This window comes from Haemaphysalis longicornis, unplaced genomic scaffold (assembly GCF_048455015.1).
Source record: "Haemaphysalis longicornis isolate Haplotype H1 unplaced genomic scaffold, Haemaphysalis longicornis Haplotype H1 scaffold_10, whole genome shotgun sequence".
NCBI classification, from domain to species: Eukaryota; Metazoa; Arthropoda; class Arachnida; order Ixodida; family Ixodidae; genus Haemaphysalis; species Haemaphysalis longicornis.
The window spans coordinates 22,679,822-22,699,362 of NW_027526204.1; the positions used below are offsets into that span (position 1 = coordinate 22,679,822).

At 48.2% G+C, this 19,541-nt stretch overlaps 1 protein-coding gene across 2 annotated transcripts in view; it reads right to left on the bottom strand.

The window, feature by feature from the left end:
- LOC144158292 (uncharacterized) overlaps positions 1–18,795 on the bottom strand; it is a 30,973-nt gene extending 12,178 nt beyond the window's left edge. The window contains exons 1-4 of one of the 2 annotated variants that reach the window (XM_077689094.1): positions 18,092–18,794; positions 15,407–15,519; positions 7,551–7,643; positions 5,935–5,973 (exon numbers count right to left, since the gene is read on the bottom strand). In XM_077689094.1, the coding sequence (XP_077545220.1) occupies positions 5,935–5,973; positions 7,551–7,643; positions 15,407–15,519; positions 18,092–18,494 (648 nt within the window). In that variant the 5' untranslated portion in view covers positions 18,495–18,794. Of the gene's footprint in view, positions 1–5,934; positions 5,974–7,550; positions 7,644–15,406; positions 15,520–18,091 lie in introns of both variants that reach the window. The other variant, XM_077689095.1, reaches the window with a different exon arrangement.
- Positions 18,796–19,541: the final 746 nt, after the last annotated feature.

Consider the following 19,541-nt stretch of genomic DNA (forward strand, 5'->3'; position numbering starts at 1 on the left):
AACGGCTAGGGATTACACGCCACCAATGGCAATTCCTCATTGCAGTGTACTGTCTTAATCGCACTGTCCAAGATGAGCGCATTCCAACCAGCCCAGATCTGTGCCTCGATCCAAGGATTGCCCTCTATCTAGGGCCCTCCTACCATGATTTGGGACCCAGTGGGTCACACTAGGAACCCTTGGGCGCGAGATGAAGAGACAGTAGGGGAGAGAAATAGCCCGTCACCTTGAACTGCTTAGCGAGCTTGAGAAGACAGCATCTGCTACCTAACTTGGCCACAATCTCTCTAAAGAGTCTTCTACATTCTGACCGACGTTAAAGCATGGCTGGCCGACTTTCCCTGCTCTGAGAATGCTCACGTCCCCTTCCAGTGAGTCGAGTAAACCCTCAGTGTTTGGTCGAACCCTGCGTTCCCTGTGAAACCACACTGAGGCTTTGGTGTTCGTCTGTGAGCAGCCTCTTTAGTTCTAGGCCAAGCCCAAATGCCACAGTCATGTGAACCTCACCCTCGCAGAAATCTCCCTTTCGAGGCCTCGCACTGGCTGTCCTCCAAGGTGGAACAAGCTGCCTCCCACCCAAGCTCAGGAAAGGCTGTGAAGGAAGCAGAAATTACACAATACCACCAAGGAACACTTCTCAGAGACGCAGACTGGCAGGCAACAGTAGCAGCAACTTGTGAGGAGTAAACACAAAAGACGCGGTTGTGCACGTGGGTTGTTTCTTCTACACCGGAGGCAAGTCCCCTTTTTCTTCCCAAATCAGAATGTTCCCCCTCACCCAACCTTGCATGAATGCTCCAACCATGGCAAAAACCTGTGCGAAGGACGCAATTTTTGCCACTACCCCAGAAACAAAGTCTATACTGCCCAGTGAGTTTAACTGCACGTCCCAACCCACTCCCCCCAAGGACAAGTGGTTCTTGCACTACTAAATGCTGAGTACTATCTATACGCGGGGTTCATTACATACATTCAACCTTCGCTATTGCTGTGAGTGCCTAAGAAGTGCTTGCGTTGGGGCTAATTGGTATTCCATAACGTTCACTTAAGCGAACAAAAAACACACAGACACAAAGCGCTCGTCTTTGTCTTCTGTGTTTCTGTGTTGTTTGTGTGCTAAAGATGAATGTTATGAGTGCCTAAGAGTTGAACATAACTGTTTTGTGGGTGACCACAGGTGCTGTGCAGGCAGAAAGCACGAGAGGTGTGTTTAAGAGATAACAGCCATCCTCGCGACGCACTGAAATGCATGTTTACCAGCCAGATTGAACGACGAGACCACTGTAAACCACTACTGCCATCTTTTTCCATTTTCTTTTGCAGTAGCTTCTTCCACACACCTTCTCTCCTTCACGCACGCAAAAAGGGAAAGCCATGACTGTGGATGATTAAAGGCCAACTGCACTCCAATTTCACCTCTACCAAATTTAATTTTAATGAGTAGTAAGTACCCCGAAATCAGCTGGGACACGAGTGGTGGCCCCCTGAAATGCCTCGTTAATCAGTCAGAAGCGTTTTAAAAAGCTCTGCCGCAGAACACGCTCCACCTGCCGGCTGATCGCGTAAACAGCCATGACGCGCCTGTGACGCTCCAGCTGACGGGGGCTTCTTCCTCTGGCCAGCCACGCAGCTGGAGAACCAGTCGAGCTCTGCTGCGCACGCTTCGCCCATGTGCTGCCTCGTGTACGCGTGGAGCTTGCGCACAGACTTATCTCCCGAGCGGCTGACCATCCGGCCACTCGCTGGACGGCTGCAACGCCACTGCAATGGCCGCGCTCCCCTCAGTTCCGGTTTCAAAATTGACGATTTTCGATGACCTCTTGCGGCGTCCACGCGAGTATTTCAGCTGTTGTGTTTTGCATGTTGCTTTCTTTCTCAGCAGACTATACGGAAACAGGGTTTTCAAGAGGTCGAAATTTTCAGTGCAGTTAATAAAGTCACCTCCAATTGCAGAGTACCACGAGCCAGAAACGTGTCCTGTTCTAACGAATCAGAAACGGGAACACTGGGCGCAGGAATGGCCCAGACTACCTACTGAAAATGTACCGTGATGTACCAGGGATTACCGTGCAGCAGAATCTGGGTTAGCTGGTTCCACAAACAGGTCTTGGAAGTGCCACTCCCTTTCGGCTAGCTTACTTGCACAACTCACTTATGCCGAGTCAACTTAGACCACAGAGAGCGTTACAGAGACACTGACGTGAATATGTCAAGCTTCTGATTGATTAATTGATTGATTGATTGATTGTACGGTTAAACGCACCAACGGTTAAACGCAGGCGATGAGGCGCGCCGTAGTGGAGGGCTCCGGATTAAGTTTGACCGCCTGGGGATCTTTAACGCGCACTGAAATCTTTTGCCCAGGGGCGTTCTTGCTTTTCGCCTGCATCAGAAAAGCGGCCGCCGCGGCTGGGAACCAAACTCGCGTCGTCGTGGTCACCAGCACAATTTGTCAAACGTCTGTTTTTGTACGCATTGCATAGACTGGCTCAAATAAACACACTTTTCATTGTTTATCTGGTCGATAAAGCAGCATTTAATTTACAGAGCCTGAAGGAAGAAGAAATACCATGCAACATTTGCGGTGGCCGCAACAACTAACAATAGTGACGTGTATTCGAGTTGCGATGCGATAGGACGATGTCCAAGATTGGAATTCAAACCAGTTTTGGTTTTGATTCTGTGCAACAACATGCTTGGCATCCGACGTTATTGTTGGCGGGGCATTTTCGATATCCCAGTAATCGTCATACCGTGCTCCTGCCATGTTTTCGGCTGTAGAGTGCGTCAGATAAGCCTGCCAGCACCGCTTAGAATCACAACGTTCACTAGCTGAGGCGTACGCAGTGGCTGAATGACTTCCACGTCATCGGAGACGCTCAACTGCAAGGCACTTCACCGCCACCTTTGGACCTTGCCTGGCTCGTACCTGTGTCGTAAGAGGCTGTTCAAACCAGGCCGAGAGTCAGCTAATTTGGCACTGTGCCCGTGAGCAGTCAGTGCTTATGTCAACACCGTGCCAACGGAAGCTCGCCAGTGCGTCAGTGTCAGTCTGCACACAGTCTGCCAACCCGCTCAAGCGGAAGTGAAGGCTGCAGCACAACACAGTGAATTCAGTATAGAAAATATTAGCTAAGTACAAAAGAAATCAACTCCAACAAGAAAAGGTTCTTATCGAGGGATTTGAACTTTCTGATTCCGACACACTGCACCAAGTGCTTCAGACCACTCGGCCATAACCAGAGCACCGTCAGGGACAGAAATATAAAGTATATGTCGCGTAGCGTGTTTATCTTTATTTTAGCTACAGCAATCCGAGCAGCTTAGATGAGCGCTTCTTAAATAACGATTATGCGGTAAGTGCCACCCAAATTCCCACGAATATCTCATCACTAGCAACTGCATTCCTTATGCAGAGGAAATGCGATCTAAATGTGTGGTCGTGCTGCTGACCGTTGTGCTAGTTCACCCAACGCAAGATGTGCTTTGTACACCTTGGTTTCATGCTTAACAATGGAGGTTTCACCTGACTTAAATCCCTCAGTACCTATATTAACTTCGCTGACCCTTCTCCCACCAATAATTGCCTTAGATTTTATGCTATCTCGCCAGTCAGTGAAGCATCGCATGTGTGCTTGTGTGAAGCTACTTTGACTCCATAGACTTTACTAAGCTTGATAGTCTACAAACTAACAAACTGAAGGCACATTTTTTCGCGGGCAAAAATCATGTGATGCCTTAGCTTTCATTGAGCGAATGAATTGTGATGACCAAGCAGCGGAAGGCCAACTGAGTCTGTCGGAGGGTTGGCGTAACACGCAGTAGCGCAGTCAAGCCAAGGCTCCCTTGAGTAAGCGTCCCACAAAACGTCATAGGAAATTGGCACGGAGGACGCAGAGAAGGGGACAGCACTTTCGAACTGATTTTTCTGCCAAATGAAGTCACGCAAACACAGCGAGACTAGTCGAAACATGGCCTAAGGAATCCACACTTGGATTTGCACAAGTAAACCCACAATGTTTACAAATCTCTTCAGAGTACATTTAAAGGAGCCATGAAGACAAAACACAAGTTTGGTTCAGTGAAAAGACGGCCTCGTTAGAATCATACTAACACCAGCTTTAACATAAACTTTCAAATAAGCTATATAATTAGGAAAAAAAGGGAATGGCCGTGCGACCCACTCATTTCCTGCAACAGAAGCAATGATGTCATACCAGCCTTCTCTGTGACTAACAGAGAGTGGCAAAAGCAAATGCAAATTAGGCAGACCTTGCCGAATGAGCTATTTGTGCCTAACTTTAGGGCACATTCTTTTTATATCAGTAAGAATGGTGGGACAAACAGTGAAATTTACGAAAGCGCATGTAAACATAGAAGTACCAATGCATACTGCGGTTGGTACTGCGCGCACTATGCTTGGTTTAGCTGCACAGCACTGTAGGGCTTTGGGATTGTCTCAGACGGCACTGGCCGACTGACGCAAGCAACGGTTTCTTACGTGACCATATTTGTCGAGTGAGCCCTATGTTTCACGAAACGATTATTTTCTCCCTGAACAAAAACAAGCCAGGTTGAAACACGGTCAAAAACAAACCAAAGGCAGAAAAGGGCTTGCCGCGGCATGGTGGCGCCATCTAGGTTCAGTAATGTAAACAAATGCGTGAACGCTGGTGTAGGGTACTTCTAAGCCAGTGCCGCCGTACAGGGTGCAGACACCCTTTGAACGGTCCCGTGCTGCCGCAATTGGGTTAACGTACTCAGCGCATCGTTCTTTTTGTTTCCCATGAGACCCAGCAAAGCGAAACAGATAAGATGATTCAAACTTCGCCAGTAAACCGCGTTGCAGCGATAATTTTAGTGCGGTTTTGATACAATGACTTGCTTTGGCGCCGAGCGAGTGACCCAAAATGGCGGCGCCAGTGCATGCGTGTCTCCACCTTGTACGGCGGACGCATGAATCAAGGCACCCTAGGCTGCAGAGCGGTCGGTTCCTGTGAGGTCATTGCAGACCATGGAAACACGACTTAGCGGGAAAATCAAAATTTTAACTTAAATTCATTAACTTCTCAGTGAATAAAGCATCGTTTGTATCCGGAGAAGCACTGGGGTACTACAGAACACGAAATCTTTTGAATAAAACAAACTTGTATTTTGCCTTAATGGCTCCTTTAAAGCAGTGGTGACAGGAAATGTTTTGTTGTGTATTTTTTCGCAGCCATTGATGCCTACTGGCCTCGTAACATATATGAGCGGTCGCATCAGAACTAATTACGCAAGGGGTCCTGCCTTAGCTGTGCCATGAAACTAGCACCAGGGTTGCCAGGCTAGCCTCCACAACACAGCTGTTTGACAGCGGGCTCTGGCCACAGCTTGCTACCACTCGCATGAATGGGATGCTCTGCAGGAACAGGGTAGTGCACGGTGCCCGAGAAATCACAATGCGCATGCGCCACAAATCTTCCTCCGTGCCAGCAAAGAGAGTGACTGCCATCACAGTCAGCCTCTCCACAAGTGCGACCCACCCTAAGTGGTGCACACAGGCAGGCCTAGTTTGGCTGCCCCTGCATTGCGTACTTCCAAAGAAGCTCCACTCCTGGCTTCTTTGCAAGTGTACCGTTTGGTCGACGTAAAACGAGTTACCAAATCGGCTACAGTCGTTCAGACAGTATACGCAGCTTTGCAGAGCTTTCAAGAAAGGTGAGAGAGGGAAGTGCCCAATGTGTGCCCTCTAAAAACCTTCTCTTGTGCGTTGGACGTGGAAAAGGGGAGCTGACAGGTTGCCACCTTGGCCGCATCCCCTACGCAGCTGTCTCCGTGCAAAGGTGCTTACGGTTCTTCCAAACCACCAGTGCTCCATCATCCCACGGCTGCCAACCGAAACACCAGGGGGACAAATGCAGCCAGCACTGGGCAGCAGGGAAGCGGACGCACCTTCAAGCGATGGGCCAGGAGCCGCTGCGCCTCAAAGCCCTGCAAAGGGGGACGAGATTAAGAGCTTGTCCCAAACGAAATCACTTGCAGAATGGGAATGTGGCAGTGCCCACCCCCCCCCACACGTGCAGTCCATGCCCCAGGTGCTTCCCCTGCTGCAATAATGACAGCACCTAGACCCACTAAATAAGCTAGGCTTAAGAGTAACGACACTGCCGCACGGCCTAAGCCATTTTGGTACCTGATGCAGGGTGGCCAGCTTTGTGCGCACTATTGCAGCCGGCATTGACACGCGGAATTGGTGGGGGCGCCGCTTGGCAACCATGACAGCTGTGTTTACTTTTTGAGGATTTCGAGCCTGCACGCCGGTTTGACAGGGTCACGCTCGGTTGCGCTAGCGTGGCTTCTTTAGTGGATCTAGGTTACGCTAAAGCCACTACATAAGCTACGCTTTACTAGTGGCTGTACGTTATGCTAGGCCACAGTGGTTCTTTCGCAGTAGGAAGCGAAGCGGGCGTTTTCCACCTTCCGTCCGGTTGAAACAGCCCGGTACTGAGCAGTGCGGCATCACTACTCTGCCTGGGGCTTCAAAACTCACTCTGAACGTGTCATACAGCCATGCGGCGTTCTGAAAATCACGATTTATCGAAGAACGTGCACCTGCGGCAACACAGAGGCACTAAAATGTCAGCGCCCATAGGTCTTCCAGGGTAAACAAATGTCACGTGACACGGCTCGACCAATTCCCGCTGTCAGCAGCATACAACAATGACAGAAAAGAGTGCCGACACTCTGAAACCTGATCTAGTGGCTGTAGCAGCCCCCATCAAATGCCATTGTCACAATAAGAGACCGCACTGCGCAGTGACGGCCAAAGAGGACTACACACACACTTGTACCAAAAGATGCCAGCTGCACTGAAGGGGTGAAGGGGGGGGGGACACTGCTCTAAAACAATTTCTTTTAATTCTTAAGTAAGCTCTGTGAAACTTGTCCATCTTGCTGCTTTTTGTTCCCACTGATTTCAAATATGCCATTATTTTTTTAGTAAGTCAATTAGTTGCCAAGAAAATTAAAGATAATTAGCCATTTCTGGATGAACAATAGACAGAACAGTGCTGGTCATAAAACTCTAATCCGTGTTTTCCAATACTATGAACCCTGGTGAGTGCAATAAGAGAATTGGTTTCTTGATGCACAGGTTGGAACTTATTTTACAGCTCATTAAGCTTTGGTGGCACCACTGGCAAGGGACCATTTCGAATGCCCATTTCAAACACCAAGGTTTAATGAGCTGTAAAATTAGTTCCAAGTGGTGGATCAAGAAACGAATTCTCTTACTGCACTCACCAGGGTTCATAGTATTGGAAAGCATACAGATTTCAGTTTTATGACTAACAGTTTTCTCCATTGCTTCTCCAAAAATGAATAATTATCTCTAATTACCTGGGGAACTAATTGACTGACTCAAAAAATAATGCCATATTTAAAATCAGTGGCGAAACAAGACTGGAATGTTTCACAGAGTTTACTTACGAATTAAAAGAAACTGTTTTAGGAGCCATGTCCTCCCTGAAGCCCTGATGTCCACCGGGGATGATACAAGACCTACTCACCCCGGATCCCGCAATGGCCACCTCCAGGTTCCCCTGCACGGCGCCCATGGCCTTGACTGAGCCATCCACAGAGGCCAGGCGCAGCTCGTTGGCCTGCACGGGGAGCAGTGACAGGTTTAGCTGGCGGGCCAACAAACCCAGGTCCACACAAACATACACGTCCATGAACTGTACTCAAAGAGGGCGGATGCCATGTCCACACCCTTCAGAGAACAACTCCAGAGAGGAACTTCTGGAAGCAATAAATGCCAGGTCACCTCTGCCGCTTCTTCCTGCCATTTCCAGATAGGGTTGCCACCTGCCCGGTTTTGGACCGGCCCGAGTGGTTTTTAAAACAGCGGGCCAGTTGCCGGTCAATACTTAAGACCAGCCGTCATTGGCCGGTTTTTTAGCCCTCGTGCTGTGATTATGTCCGTTTTGGCGTTTTATAAGCGTCAAATCAACAACTGAGACAATAAGTATGTGTCCACAAGCTGCGCAAAGAGACGCCAGCAGAGAAAATACGCGGGCGAGCACGCTGCCTGAGATGGAGGGGGACCTAAGGGAGGAACAAAACAATGAAACGCTGCTGCCGCAGTCAGCAATGGCGGTTACTTTTCAGTGAAGTGCACACAGAGCAATCACCAAGCTCTCAATCACTTTCAGTACAAACGTTATGTTGATTTCTCTATAAGAAAACACTACAATAAAATGCACTGCATGTCAACACCGTGGCGTCTTTCTTTCAACACAAATTAAACATTCTATATACTGTCGCGAAGCCGAGGTCTTTTGATGATTTCTGGTTGTTTTTAGTTCTGTGCCCGCCGCCAGGGCTCTTGCTTCCAAGTGTTTTGTGTGAGAACGGTTCGGACGCGGCTAGGCCCTGGCCCCCTTTTTTCTGAGAAGCGGCTCCGGCGTGTGTGTTTGCCCGTTGGCCGACCACGAGACGCGGCTGTTGCGAGGGCCGGCGACCAGTCTCAGGTTACCGTGTTGCAGTGGCGTCTCCAACCCCCCGTTGCGTCTACGCGGGCCGCTATGTGCTCCGAACCCTCGGTCTCGTTCAAACGACCGCCTGTCTTTTTCCCTTTGCAGTTTGTATACGCTACTTTAAGCTCAACAGTAATTCTTTTGCCGGAAACGAGTGCCTTCGAGTTTGAACTTTGTGTCTTCGGTGATTGGTTAATCTTCCCTTCCGAAAATGTAGCTGATTGGAGCTAAGAAGCGTCTCGCGGATTGGCAGCGGGTGTGCCTTGTTCCCCTCGGTCCGCGCACTCCAGAATGCACTTTTCTCCCCAATACGTCCCCCACCGGACCGCTATACGCGGATATAACACGGCTCCGCCGGCTATTGTGGGCAGCTGCACCAGAGGAGCCACTTGCTGCCAGTCGTCGGGGCCAGACGCTGGGCGCCCTTCGCCCGCCAACTATGTTTTGTTAAGTACTCTTGATTGCCTATTTCTCCTATTTTTATGTAACAGTTGTAATGTTTTGACTCTATGTTTTAAATCTAAGCATCAATCATTAAACCAGTTAACATATGAAACCTTCGAGTGCTTCATCGCCAGACTCATCCTTCAACAGTAGCAGTGTTGGACCAAATTTCGCCGTTACAATACAATACCATGCCACCCCCATCCCCCCCCCCCCCGCCGAAGGGTTTTTTTTTTTTTTCGGGGAAAGGTGGCAACCCTATTTCCAGACAAGGTTTTCAAGTGCACATGACCATTCTTAGGTACTACTATGACTACAGTTCCCAGCCATGGGCCTTTTGCTCTCACCCACGGCGACGCATTAACCACTGACTGTCACCAGTCTCATTTAGTCGCGGGGGAGGGGGGGCGCAGGATAATTTGGCATGGGCACCAGACAAGATGCACTGTAAAATAAGAGAACTGTAAAATAAGATGGCTGCGTCCATCGGTGTAGTCAGGGTGCCACTTCGGAGAGTCTTGACGGAGATAGAAGACAGCCTCCGAAGTGGCACAGTGATGGACGCAGCGATATCCTTGGAGAGAATCGAGGCCATGTATCGAGCGGGAGACCACGAATGTATTACCTGGAGAACACCATGGAACGAGACGTCCCGGTGATGCGATGGTGCTTCTATTTACAAAGATGGCGATGAGAGGAAGACGAAGCAGCTCGTGCTATAGCTGCTCACGCGAATATGGGCACCAATGATGCTGATCTCATCGGTGCAGCAATGATGACACCTATATTCTGCACGTACAACTGGGAACGTCGGTCCTCTTTTAGCCTGGCTGCACACCAAACTCCACACTGACTGAGCCACAGCACTGCCAGACACTGGTCTGGGCACTGTGTCTCCTTTGTCCGCTTTGATGCAGCCGTTGCACTCGCCATCTCAGATCAATGTGCCCATGGACTCCTCCTCAGTAAAAGGGGCTTTTCTGTCACCCAGTCTGCACTCATCGACTGCTCCATGCACGTCATCCACTTCTGGTCACAGCCTTGAACACTGATAACTCTCCCCTGTTGTTTCCCCACTCTGTTTCCCTGTGGCATCTCTGTCCCATGAAATCATGAGAGAAGTCCCGTTTTGCCTGTGTTCCCCCCCTTTATTTCCCAGCTCTAGGGAAATACAACTTTTTTCATGCTCATTCCAGAGGCTGTGCTTGCATATGCCCCTGCACCTTGCAGTTTTGGTTCTGTAGGGCACAGAAGCATTGCTATATTGCCTCGAACCATGCATTGGGTTTCTTTGTTTGTGTTTTGTTTTTACTGCCCGGCCGCACCTGGATGTGTTTCTGTGTCGTAAGCAAAGCGCGTGTTCCATTCTTTATTTTTATGCCTCACGGTTATCTCATTCTGATAAGGAGAGCGTTTGGCCCAAACGTCACTAGCCTCCAATAACCTTCTTTGATCTACAATGTTGCGGATGTAAATCGACAGTTCCTCGCGCCGAAAGATAAAAGCCTGCACAGCAGACGCCGCGGTATCCGAATCGCCAATGCTCACCCGCACACGTCACTTTGTTGACTGCTGCTTCGCCGCCTGTGTATTCTTTGAGTGGTTAGGCGAGCACAAGTTCGCTCCAATAAACTTGTTTTCCTTGAAGACAACTGCGTCGTCTTTGGCTTCGTGACAGTATCAATCATTGTGAGCAAATTAAGATACTTGTGGATACACACATGATAGCTGCTAGTTCTGCAAACAGTTTTTGCTTTACCTCTTTTCATAAATTTCTGATTTTTTCTTTCTTTATGGGAAAGCAAAAGAATGGGCATTACAAGAATTTTACTCCTGTAGTTACAAAAACTGTAGGGAAATGAAGTGACACAATGTGGAAAGGCCGTGACGCTGTGACTGCAAAAAATGAAGCTGTACGGCTACTTGCAAACAAACTCTGTGCGCAGTGCAAGTGTATGCGCTCATTTGCACAAGCATTTAACGCAGCCATAAACTTACTAAATAATAAATAACTAAAAATTACCTCTCGCTCTTGCAGTGATTTCAAATTCCAGCCGTTTTCAGTGGAAACAGCAAAAGCACTGGGAGCATGCGGCGCTCACCGCTTCGTCTCTTCATCGTACAGGTTAGAATGTGAATGTTCAATATGTAGCACTGACAGGTTTCTTGTTATTCCGCCCTGTCCACGCACCAGCTTCCATATTGCGCATGAGTGTGATTGTTTGTGCAGACTAGTTCTTTGCAGGGACGTGGAGGAAAATCCTGGTCCCACTGTTGAACAAATGTTTAAGGCAGCCTTAGAAGGACAGAGAGAAATCAAGGTAGAGATAGATAACTTAAAAACTTGTCTTGAAGGTATACTGAAAAACTATCGAGAGTTTTAACCTGCACCTAAATGCCCTTGAAGAAAACGTTAAGAAAACTCCCAGAAAACTTATTGTTATCGTAGCAACTGTTCCAGAGGCTGTTATAACCGAGCATGCTAAATTCATTGACTTAGAAAACTGCAACCGCAGATCTAATTTGATAGTAATTGGTATTGCTTAAGTAAAAGGTTATTGATGAATTGTTTGAGAAAAAGCTAGGTATGAACTGCTCCACTGTCACAGGTATTCACTGACTGGGACGCAGCAAACAAAACCAGCCCATAATTTTATATTTCTCCGGCTATAAGGAAAAAATGGGTTGCGGCTGAGGTCAGCTAACCTTGGATATGCAAAGCAAAAGCTTGGCTTAGTCTGGTCGAGTCTCGGTTAACCTTTGTTAACCTTTCATGTGGCTGTATTTGCGACCACAGCTCAAGGTCGTTCGGTCCCGTGCAACGCTCACCAAAGGAGGCCTGGCCTCACTTTCAATCTCGGCTTACGCGGCGTTCCTGTTTCAAGGTGAACGCGGTGCAAAATGAGTCACATGCCCCGAGACGACCAAGTGGCGCATGCGTGGAAGGCGGCGGTTTTGGTCGGCTGCCAATCAACTGAGCGGCTGCTCCCGCTGCGGCGGCGGCCGCTAAGTCGCAAAATGACTTAAAACGGGGCCCTGTGCGCAGCGCTGACAGCGGGCCCAGCGAATCACGCGATGCACTTCAAGGGGTGTGTCTCCTGTTAAAAGGTCTGCTTTAAAGCTTTGTAAAGCTCTAAAGTAAAATAAAGCTTTGGTTTAAAACAACCTGTCTGAAAAACATTCTGAAGATCCTATAAAATAGGTATTCAAAATGACTGCTGTGTGGAATCGCATCGGAACCGTAAATTGCTTTGGCACTCAGCAAAGGCAGTAAAAGCCACTGGTAAGGAAATCTTCCTTGTTGAAGGTAGGCTTCGTATTGATACCCACAATGGCTATCAAAAATTAAAAGCACCCTGCGAAAACATGGCAGTTCCCGAAGCTTCAGCTGCACTTGATATCTAAGTTTTAATTCAAGGAGCATATCTAACAAAGCTGATAAGCTTGAAAATCTTTTATATGTGACCCACATAAATGATAATGAATTCTACCGCCTGAATATAAAGTTTTTTAGGCGGGGTAGAGGCTCTCCTGGTGACGGTGGGGCGGTTATTATAAAGGATACTATTGATGCCTGTCTCGCAGATCAAATGCCGATTATGAAAGCCTTTTTTTTTTTAATTGCTTGAGTGAGTTACTTGTTTTCTTGGTGCACTGTCTCGTACACCCAATGTAGATGACATGTTTCTGAAGAAATTACAGTAAACCCTCGATAACTCGAACTCGCATATCTCGAAATGTTGTCGAAACTTTTTTTCCCCGTGCATTAACCTCCCATAGGTGCTGTGTATTTGCCCCTCTTATCTCGAAACGTTTTTCGGAGTGGACAGCGGATATCTCGAAATGTTGACCGGGAGGGCAGAAGGCAAAGTCCACTCCCAACAGGAAACGAGGGCTCCGTGCGAACACTTAGCTCTTAATATAATGCCGAACGTGGTTGTGAAGGGCGAATTTGAAATTCCCGCGGACGCAGCCATTTCCTATCCGCCTTGTCAGGCAACTGTGGGAGTGATCACGTGTGCGACTTATGCGCGGTGGGACGGCGTGTTCAGCGTGCGCCCGTCAGTACGCAACCTAGCCCTTGCATGGGCGAGCTGGTATTCTTTGTTTTCCCCGCGATCTGCACGCGACGCATCTTGAGTTCAGTTTTGCTGAGTAGTGAGTGGTCTGTGCAACGGACGCTTCCGAATATCGACCAAGATGTCCCGACCTAAGCGGTGCAAATCTCCGACGTTGGAGAGAAAAGTCGCGTTAATTTTTTTCCCGGCGAATTCTTGTGCCTTCACTACAGTAGCTCTCTCGTGCAGTGTAGCTTTTCCTGGCAGCACTGGCTTTTCTTTTACAGTGACCTGGGCAAACATTTTCAGCATTTTGCTTAACTCGAAATACCACTTATCTCGAAATTTTTCCCGGTTTTTACTACTTAGAGTTAACGAGGGATTACTGTACATGATTGACTTCTAGGTTTCTGTGACAAAAATGTACTGTTGACAGCAGGTGATTCTAATTTACCAGCAATTGTTTGGGATGACCTATGTTATGGCTGATCTCCTTCTGGTGATTCAATCCTCGACATTGTGTTTATGCTCAACCTCAAGCAAGCGGCGAATAACTGGAGTTGAGGTGGGTCAATTTTAGATTTACTCTTTTTCAGTGAAATCTTTTTCTGATGGCAATGTCGTAATCAAACACACTAAACTAAACTAAACTAAAAAAAAGCATTTATCAGTACTTATCATTTCCAAACCGGTATTTTTAATTTTTTACTGGCTACAGGGAAAATAAAACAAATTGATCAGAAAGGTGACCTCTATAATTTCAGACTTATTGTCGCGTCTCTATTACGAGCAGTTGTTGAAACCTTCTTGAGCAGGCTACTCCGAATGTGTTAGAATTTTTCAGACCATGCGAGATCTCAGCAATCTGGAGCCTGAGAAATCTCATTAAGGGGGGGGGACACTGGTCTTAAAACAACGTTTAATTTTCAAGTAAACTTTGTGAAACTTGTTGTGAAAATATGCCATTTTTGTTCAGTTGGTCAATTATTTCCCAAGATAATTAGAGATTATTAGCCATTTTCGGTGAAACAATAGACCAAACAGCGTTGGTCATAAAATTGGAATCTCTATATCTTCTAATACTATGAACCCTGGTGAATGCAATAATCGAAGAAGTTTTTTGATGCACTGCCAGGAACTAATTTTACAGTTCATTAAATGTTGGTGGCACCAGCGTCAAAGAACCGTTTTTAGTGGCCATTTCAAACACCAAAGTTTAATGAGCTGTCAAATTAGTTCCAAGCTATGCACCAAAAAACTGCTTCATTATTGCATTCACCAGGGTTCAGAGTATTGGAGGATATAAAAATTCCAATTTTATGACCAACGCTGTTTTGCCTATTGTTTGACCGAAAATGGCTGATATTTCTAATTATCTTGGGAACTAATCGACCAACTGAAAAAAAAATGGCATATTTGAAATCAGTGGGAAAAAAGCAGCAAGGCTGACAAGTTTCACAGAGTTTACTTGAAAATTAAAAGAAGTTGTTTTAAGACAAGTGTCTGCCTTAAGATGAATAAAGCCACCGTGGGACATGAATTGGCAATACCCAGGGATGGACAGCATGGGAAACTTGAACGTACAGAAAACTTGAAAGTAGAATAAAAAAAATGACACAGGCGGCCAGGCACAACATAGGATGTTGATCAACACCACATCACATGTTGTGCACCAGCCGCCCGCGTAATTTCTTTTCCTGTCTCGATTAAAAGCTCAAACGAGTCGTAAATGGCCGTGTGGGCAGCCATAACCTATTCCACACAAATGACTACAGCGCTAGCTTTGCCATGATGGAAAGCGCATATGGTGCCATTCATACTACGGTTGCATCAGCCCGCCACCTCCCAAGCTCATGGAGCATTTCTGACAGCGCCTCATAGCTGGCACTATATGGGTAGTGCATGTAGCAATTTCTGGTTGGACTTGACTACGTAGTACATGTAGCATCGTCCTTTGTATAAAGTTAGGAATAAAACTGGTATCCTTGTTATCGGGACAACAGAGCCTTTGATTTAATGACAGCCTGTTGCTCTTAATTTATTGATGACAATTCTGCCCTTGGTTCTAGCAAAGTTGCTCTAATTTCATGCTTCTGGTGTGGATTGGGGTATACGTTTAAATGGTGTTGCTCTAGTTTGTTTCTTTGCCTGCCCTTTACTTTTCTCATACTCTCTCACGCGCATGCACTGTTACGTCCAATTGTTTGCGATTTGCTGCCGATATGCACTGCTGCTGACCCTAGGCTTCGGGGCCCTTGCAAAACCAACCCACCGAACCTGCATCTTAATTCTGTCTGCTGCTGTCCTGGTGCTTGGATCTTACACATGGCAGTGCAGTGAAGATGAGACTTGGTGACTGTAGACAAGCCAGGAAGGGCCCCTGACCTTGACACCGGATAGTCCGATGGTGGCCGACCCAGTCACCCGGACCCTGCACCGGTCCAGGACCACGTCCTGCAGCGTCACATGAGCACAGCTGCACAGCTCCACCTCTAGGCCTGGGGGAAGAAACAGGCTGCACGGTGAAGGCATCTCCACACTCACTGCCATCGAGCAAAGCAAGAGGCAAGGCGGCCTTTCATGCGACGGACGACCACCGCCATCACTCTCGAGGGTGGTCAGGGCACATTGGCTGTGCACAAGCCCCGTCATTCTCAGTGCCCTCGCAGGGGGACTACGTCATACCCCTGCTACACTGGCGTCCGAGTGTCATTTGCAACAAATACCATCATCACCACCATTACCGGGTGCCTACGCCCACTGCAGGGCAAAGGCCTCTCCCATAGATCTCCAATTACCCCGGTACTGTGCTAACTGCAACCAATTTATCCCCGCAAGCTTCTTGACCTCATCTGCCCATCTAACTTTCTGCCGCCCCCTGCCACGCTTGCCTTTCATAGGGATCCAATCTGTTACCCTTAATGACCGACAGTTATCTTGCATTCGCATTACATGCCCTGCCTACGTCCATTTCTTCTTCTTAATTTATACTGATATGCCCTTGACACGCGTTTGTTCCCTGGCCCATTCCGCTCTCTTCTTGTCCCTTTATGTTACACCTGTCGTCTTCCGTTCCATTGCCCGCTGAGTCGTTCTCAATTTAAGTTGAACCCTCTTAGTGAACCTCCAAGTTTCTGCCCCGTAGGTGAGTACCGGTAAAATGCACTAAATATCATTTAATTCAAATGCAAAGTTGTGCTGCTCCACTGGGTTTTGAAATGCCATTCTGCTCAAACGACATACAAGCCAAATGAGCATCCCGAGAGACATTTGGGGCTCTCGAATGCCATTTCTAGCACACCCATGCACAACGTTCCGAGTCACCATAAACAAATACATTACTGGTGTGCCTAAAACAAAACAAAATATTTTCAACTGTGGGACTTCGCTTACTTTTCATTCACTTAAATCATGATATGAAGACGTGATAATCCCTCAGCACCAGTGCGAGCAAGCGACAAATCAGTGTGGCCAGAAATCCCAAACAGCACAAAAAAAAACCTCGATTGGGATTCACAATTAGGCAAAAGCCGTGCCAAAGCTTGCGTTATTGATTACTTGATGTTGTTTTACTACCTAACACCGCTGCTAAATTTGATTGATGCATTGTTGTGTAAAAACAGAACTTGACAGCAGCAGCGCCACACAGCACGGCAAGCAATTGTTCAAGCTTTCAAATGCCACCAAAATTGTTGTGGAGCACGGCAGATTCTGAATGGCAATCGAAGCCCCTCATTTCAGTCAAATGACATTCGGATGCCAGTGTAGCAGGGGTGTTAAGTATTGGCAGTGAATGGGTTCGCACCCTCATTTCTAACAAAGTATACCTTCGATACAAATGACCAATGAGAACCTCCAGTGTGCTTTATGCAACGGCAAAAATGGCAGTTAGGCTCTTGGCCACACCGTAGCAGGAGCGGAAAACCAATTTATGGTCAGCTGGGCATTATGTGCGTCATGTGAAGAATGTACAGGGCATAGCACCAGTGTAAAAGTCAGCAAACACCACACTGCGAAACCGACGCCAGCTACTCTAACTGTCTTGTCTAGATATGCCACAACCAGTTGGTCACGCCAGAGGTGTCAAGGAGGAGGGGAAGAGGAGGTAGTGCAAGGTCTGCTTTCTCTCACAGCAGCAATACCAAAAACACTTTAAAATTTGCCCTAAGCGAGGAAATTCTAAGACACGCATAGATTAGATACAGACGTTCTACTGCTCACAGTCCGTTTATGCCTTTCACGAGCGGCTACATGACTGCCAGGACAGAGCTGCTACAGCAGCTTGCACTTTCACCCTCGCAAATCCCCAGAGCAGTGCAAGACGCACTCCGCTGTGCACACAAGTCGCGAGACTATCTGTGTGTTGCCCCACCAAGCACAAGGCGCCCAGTGACCCCATCGTCTGCCACCGCAATGCAGTGACATATTCACACCATTGCTGCCACAGCGGCATCTGTACTGTGCGATATCGTTATCTGCATCAAAGGCAAAACTAAGCAACAAATGGACAGCCACTCTTGACGAACTGAAAAATGAACTGAAGACTGATTTCAGGCCTCCCTGGAAGTCATTTGACCACGACATCCGAAGTGAACTTGGGGAGTGGCAAAATGTTTGATCACATGACCTTAAGATCGTTCTCGAGGGAAACAAACGCTTGTGGGCATAAAATGCGAATTTGACAGATTGCTGCAATCGACTAGCTGAACAGATGACGCGAAATGCCGTGTGTATCGTGGGTTGCGAACAATAATACTCTTGCAATGCAAATTTCAAAATCAAAGGCGCTGAAACGGTTGACGAACTTGGCGATAACATCGGTGAGCTTTTTGTGCCCTCTGCCATTGCAGCGTGTAATAGGGTGCACGTGCACTGCTGTGCATTTTGTGCGTCGCCAGAAGCGCGAGGCTGTTCTGAAAAAATGTAGAGAAAAAGCGTCACAGGTGTCCACGCCTATGAACGTGAACGCGCACTTATAACCGCAACGAAGGCTGCTTGAAAGCTGCCAAACAAGCCCTCGCTAATGCCACAACACGAACAAGCCTCCACCGTGGTGCCGGGGACACTCACTGGTCATGAAGGGCACCCGTAGCAGGCACAGCAGGTCGCTGCGCGGTGCCGTCGGCTGAGGGGCCCCTTCGGCCATCGTGAGCTCCGCACCGTCGGCGTCCGCCGAAAAGGCCACGGGCGACTCGCCGCCCAGGAACAGCTGCGGCCGCGCGCCCAGCAGCGTGGCCGTCGCTGCGTCGCCGACGTCGGCTGCCGAAACCTCCACGGAGCAGGGCAGCCGCCGGACACGCACAACCGACGACGAACGCAGGGGCTGCACCCGTAGCTCGGCCAGCACCACCCGGGGCTTCGACGCCGTTCTCGCATCGTCGACGACGCGTGTAGCGCGACAACGCTTTGCCAACACGCACGGAGCACCTGTGCTCGACGCCCTGAGTAGTTTCATTGCAGGTAGCAGTTTCATTGCGGGCGCGCCGCGCAACACGATCGAGCTTTCGTGCAAGCAAATTTCAACAGCTAATTTATACGCTCACTGCCCACAGAAGGACATATGCACCATGTGTGCTCTTTGTGTTCACACCACGCTTTCACAGAACAAGGAGACGCTTTGGAGTCGATCACGCAAGCGATAGAGGCATAGAGTGTCATCAACTCATCACAACCATAGAGTTACAACCAGACATGCACAACATGCATGAAGGGCTCTGTTCCCAAATCGCCCTGCGGCCACTGCGGCAGCGCGCCGGCGTTTGTTTCCACATCCGGTGGCGGCAGTCCCTATCCGCACTCCTAGCGCGAATAATTTTTGAAATTGTTCGCACTCCACACGCCCGATTGCAGCGCCGTGTGCACAGTTTTTTTTCTTTGTTTTCCTTTTTTTTGTAACTGTTGGTTTAGTATTCGAGACTGTTAGTTGAAGTGATTTTTTCGCACTTGATCTCACCCCTGCTGCTCTTTGCGCATGCGTCCCGTTGCTATAGCAACAGAGGCGTGTCGTCTGCTTCCAGGGCTCGGCGGCGCCGAATTCAAACTGAAAGGCGCGGTGGTGTCGCACGCCTCACGTCGAAACGGGCCGTCGGCAGTGAGGATCGTCGTCGCCGCATATCCGATAGCGATAAATAAATGCGAACGTAAAGCATGAAGCATTCGCCTAGTGACCAGTGACCAGCCTAGTGACCAACACCTCGTCTGACGATTCGTGTCAAATTTCGATATGCGCTGGCTGTGGCTAGGCTAATCAGCGCTAGCATGAGCATTTTAGTGAATGTCACTGATTAAAAAATTAATCCGATTAATCGGCAGGCATTCATGAACTTATCGGTTAATCTGTTGGTGCCAAAATCTACATTTCGAGTTGGAAGACTTTCCTTTTCTTTTGCTTTTGCTATGAGGTCTTCCACACGGAAGAGTCGGAATCATACGTTCTTGCATTTTAAGGCAATACTACACCGCCCATGCGTGGTGTTGTCCAGATGGCGCTATAGACAGACCCTCGCGTAGTAGGTGTGGC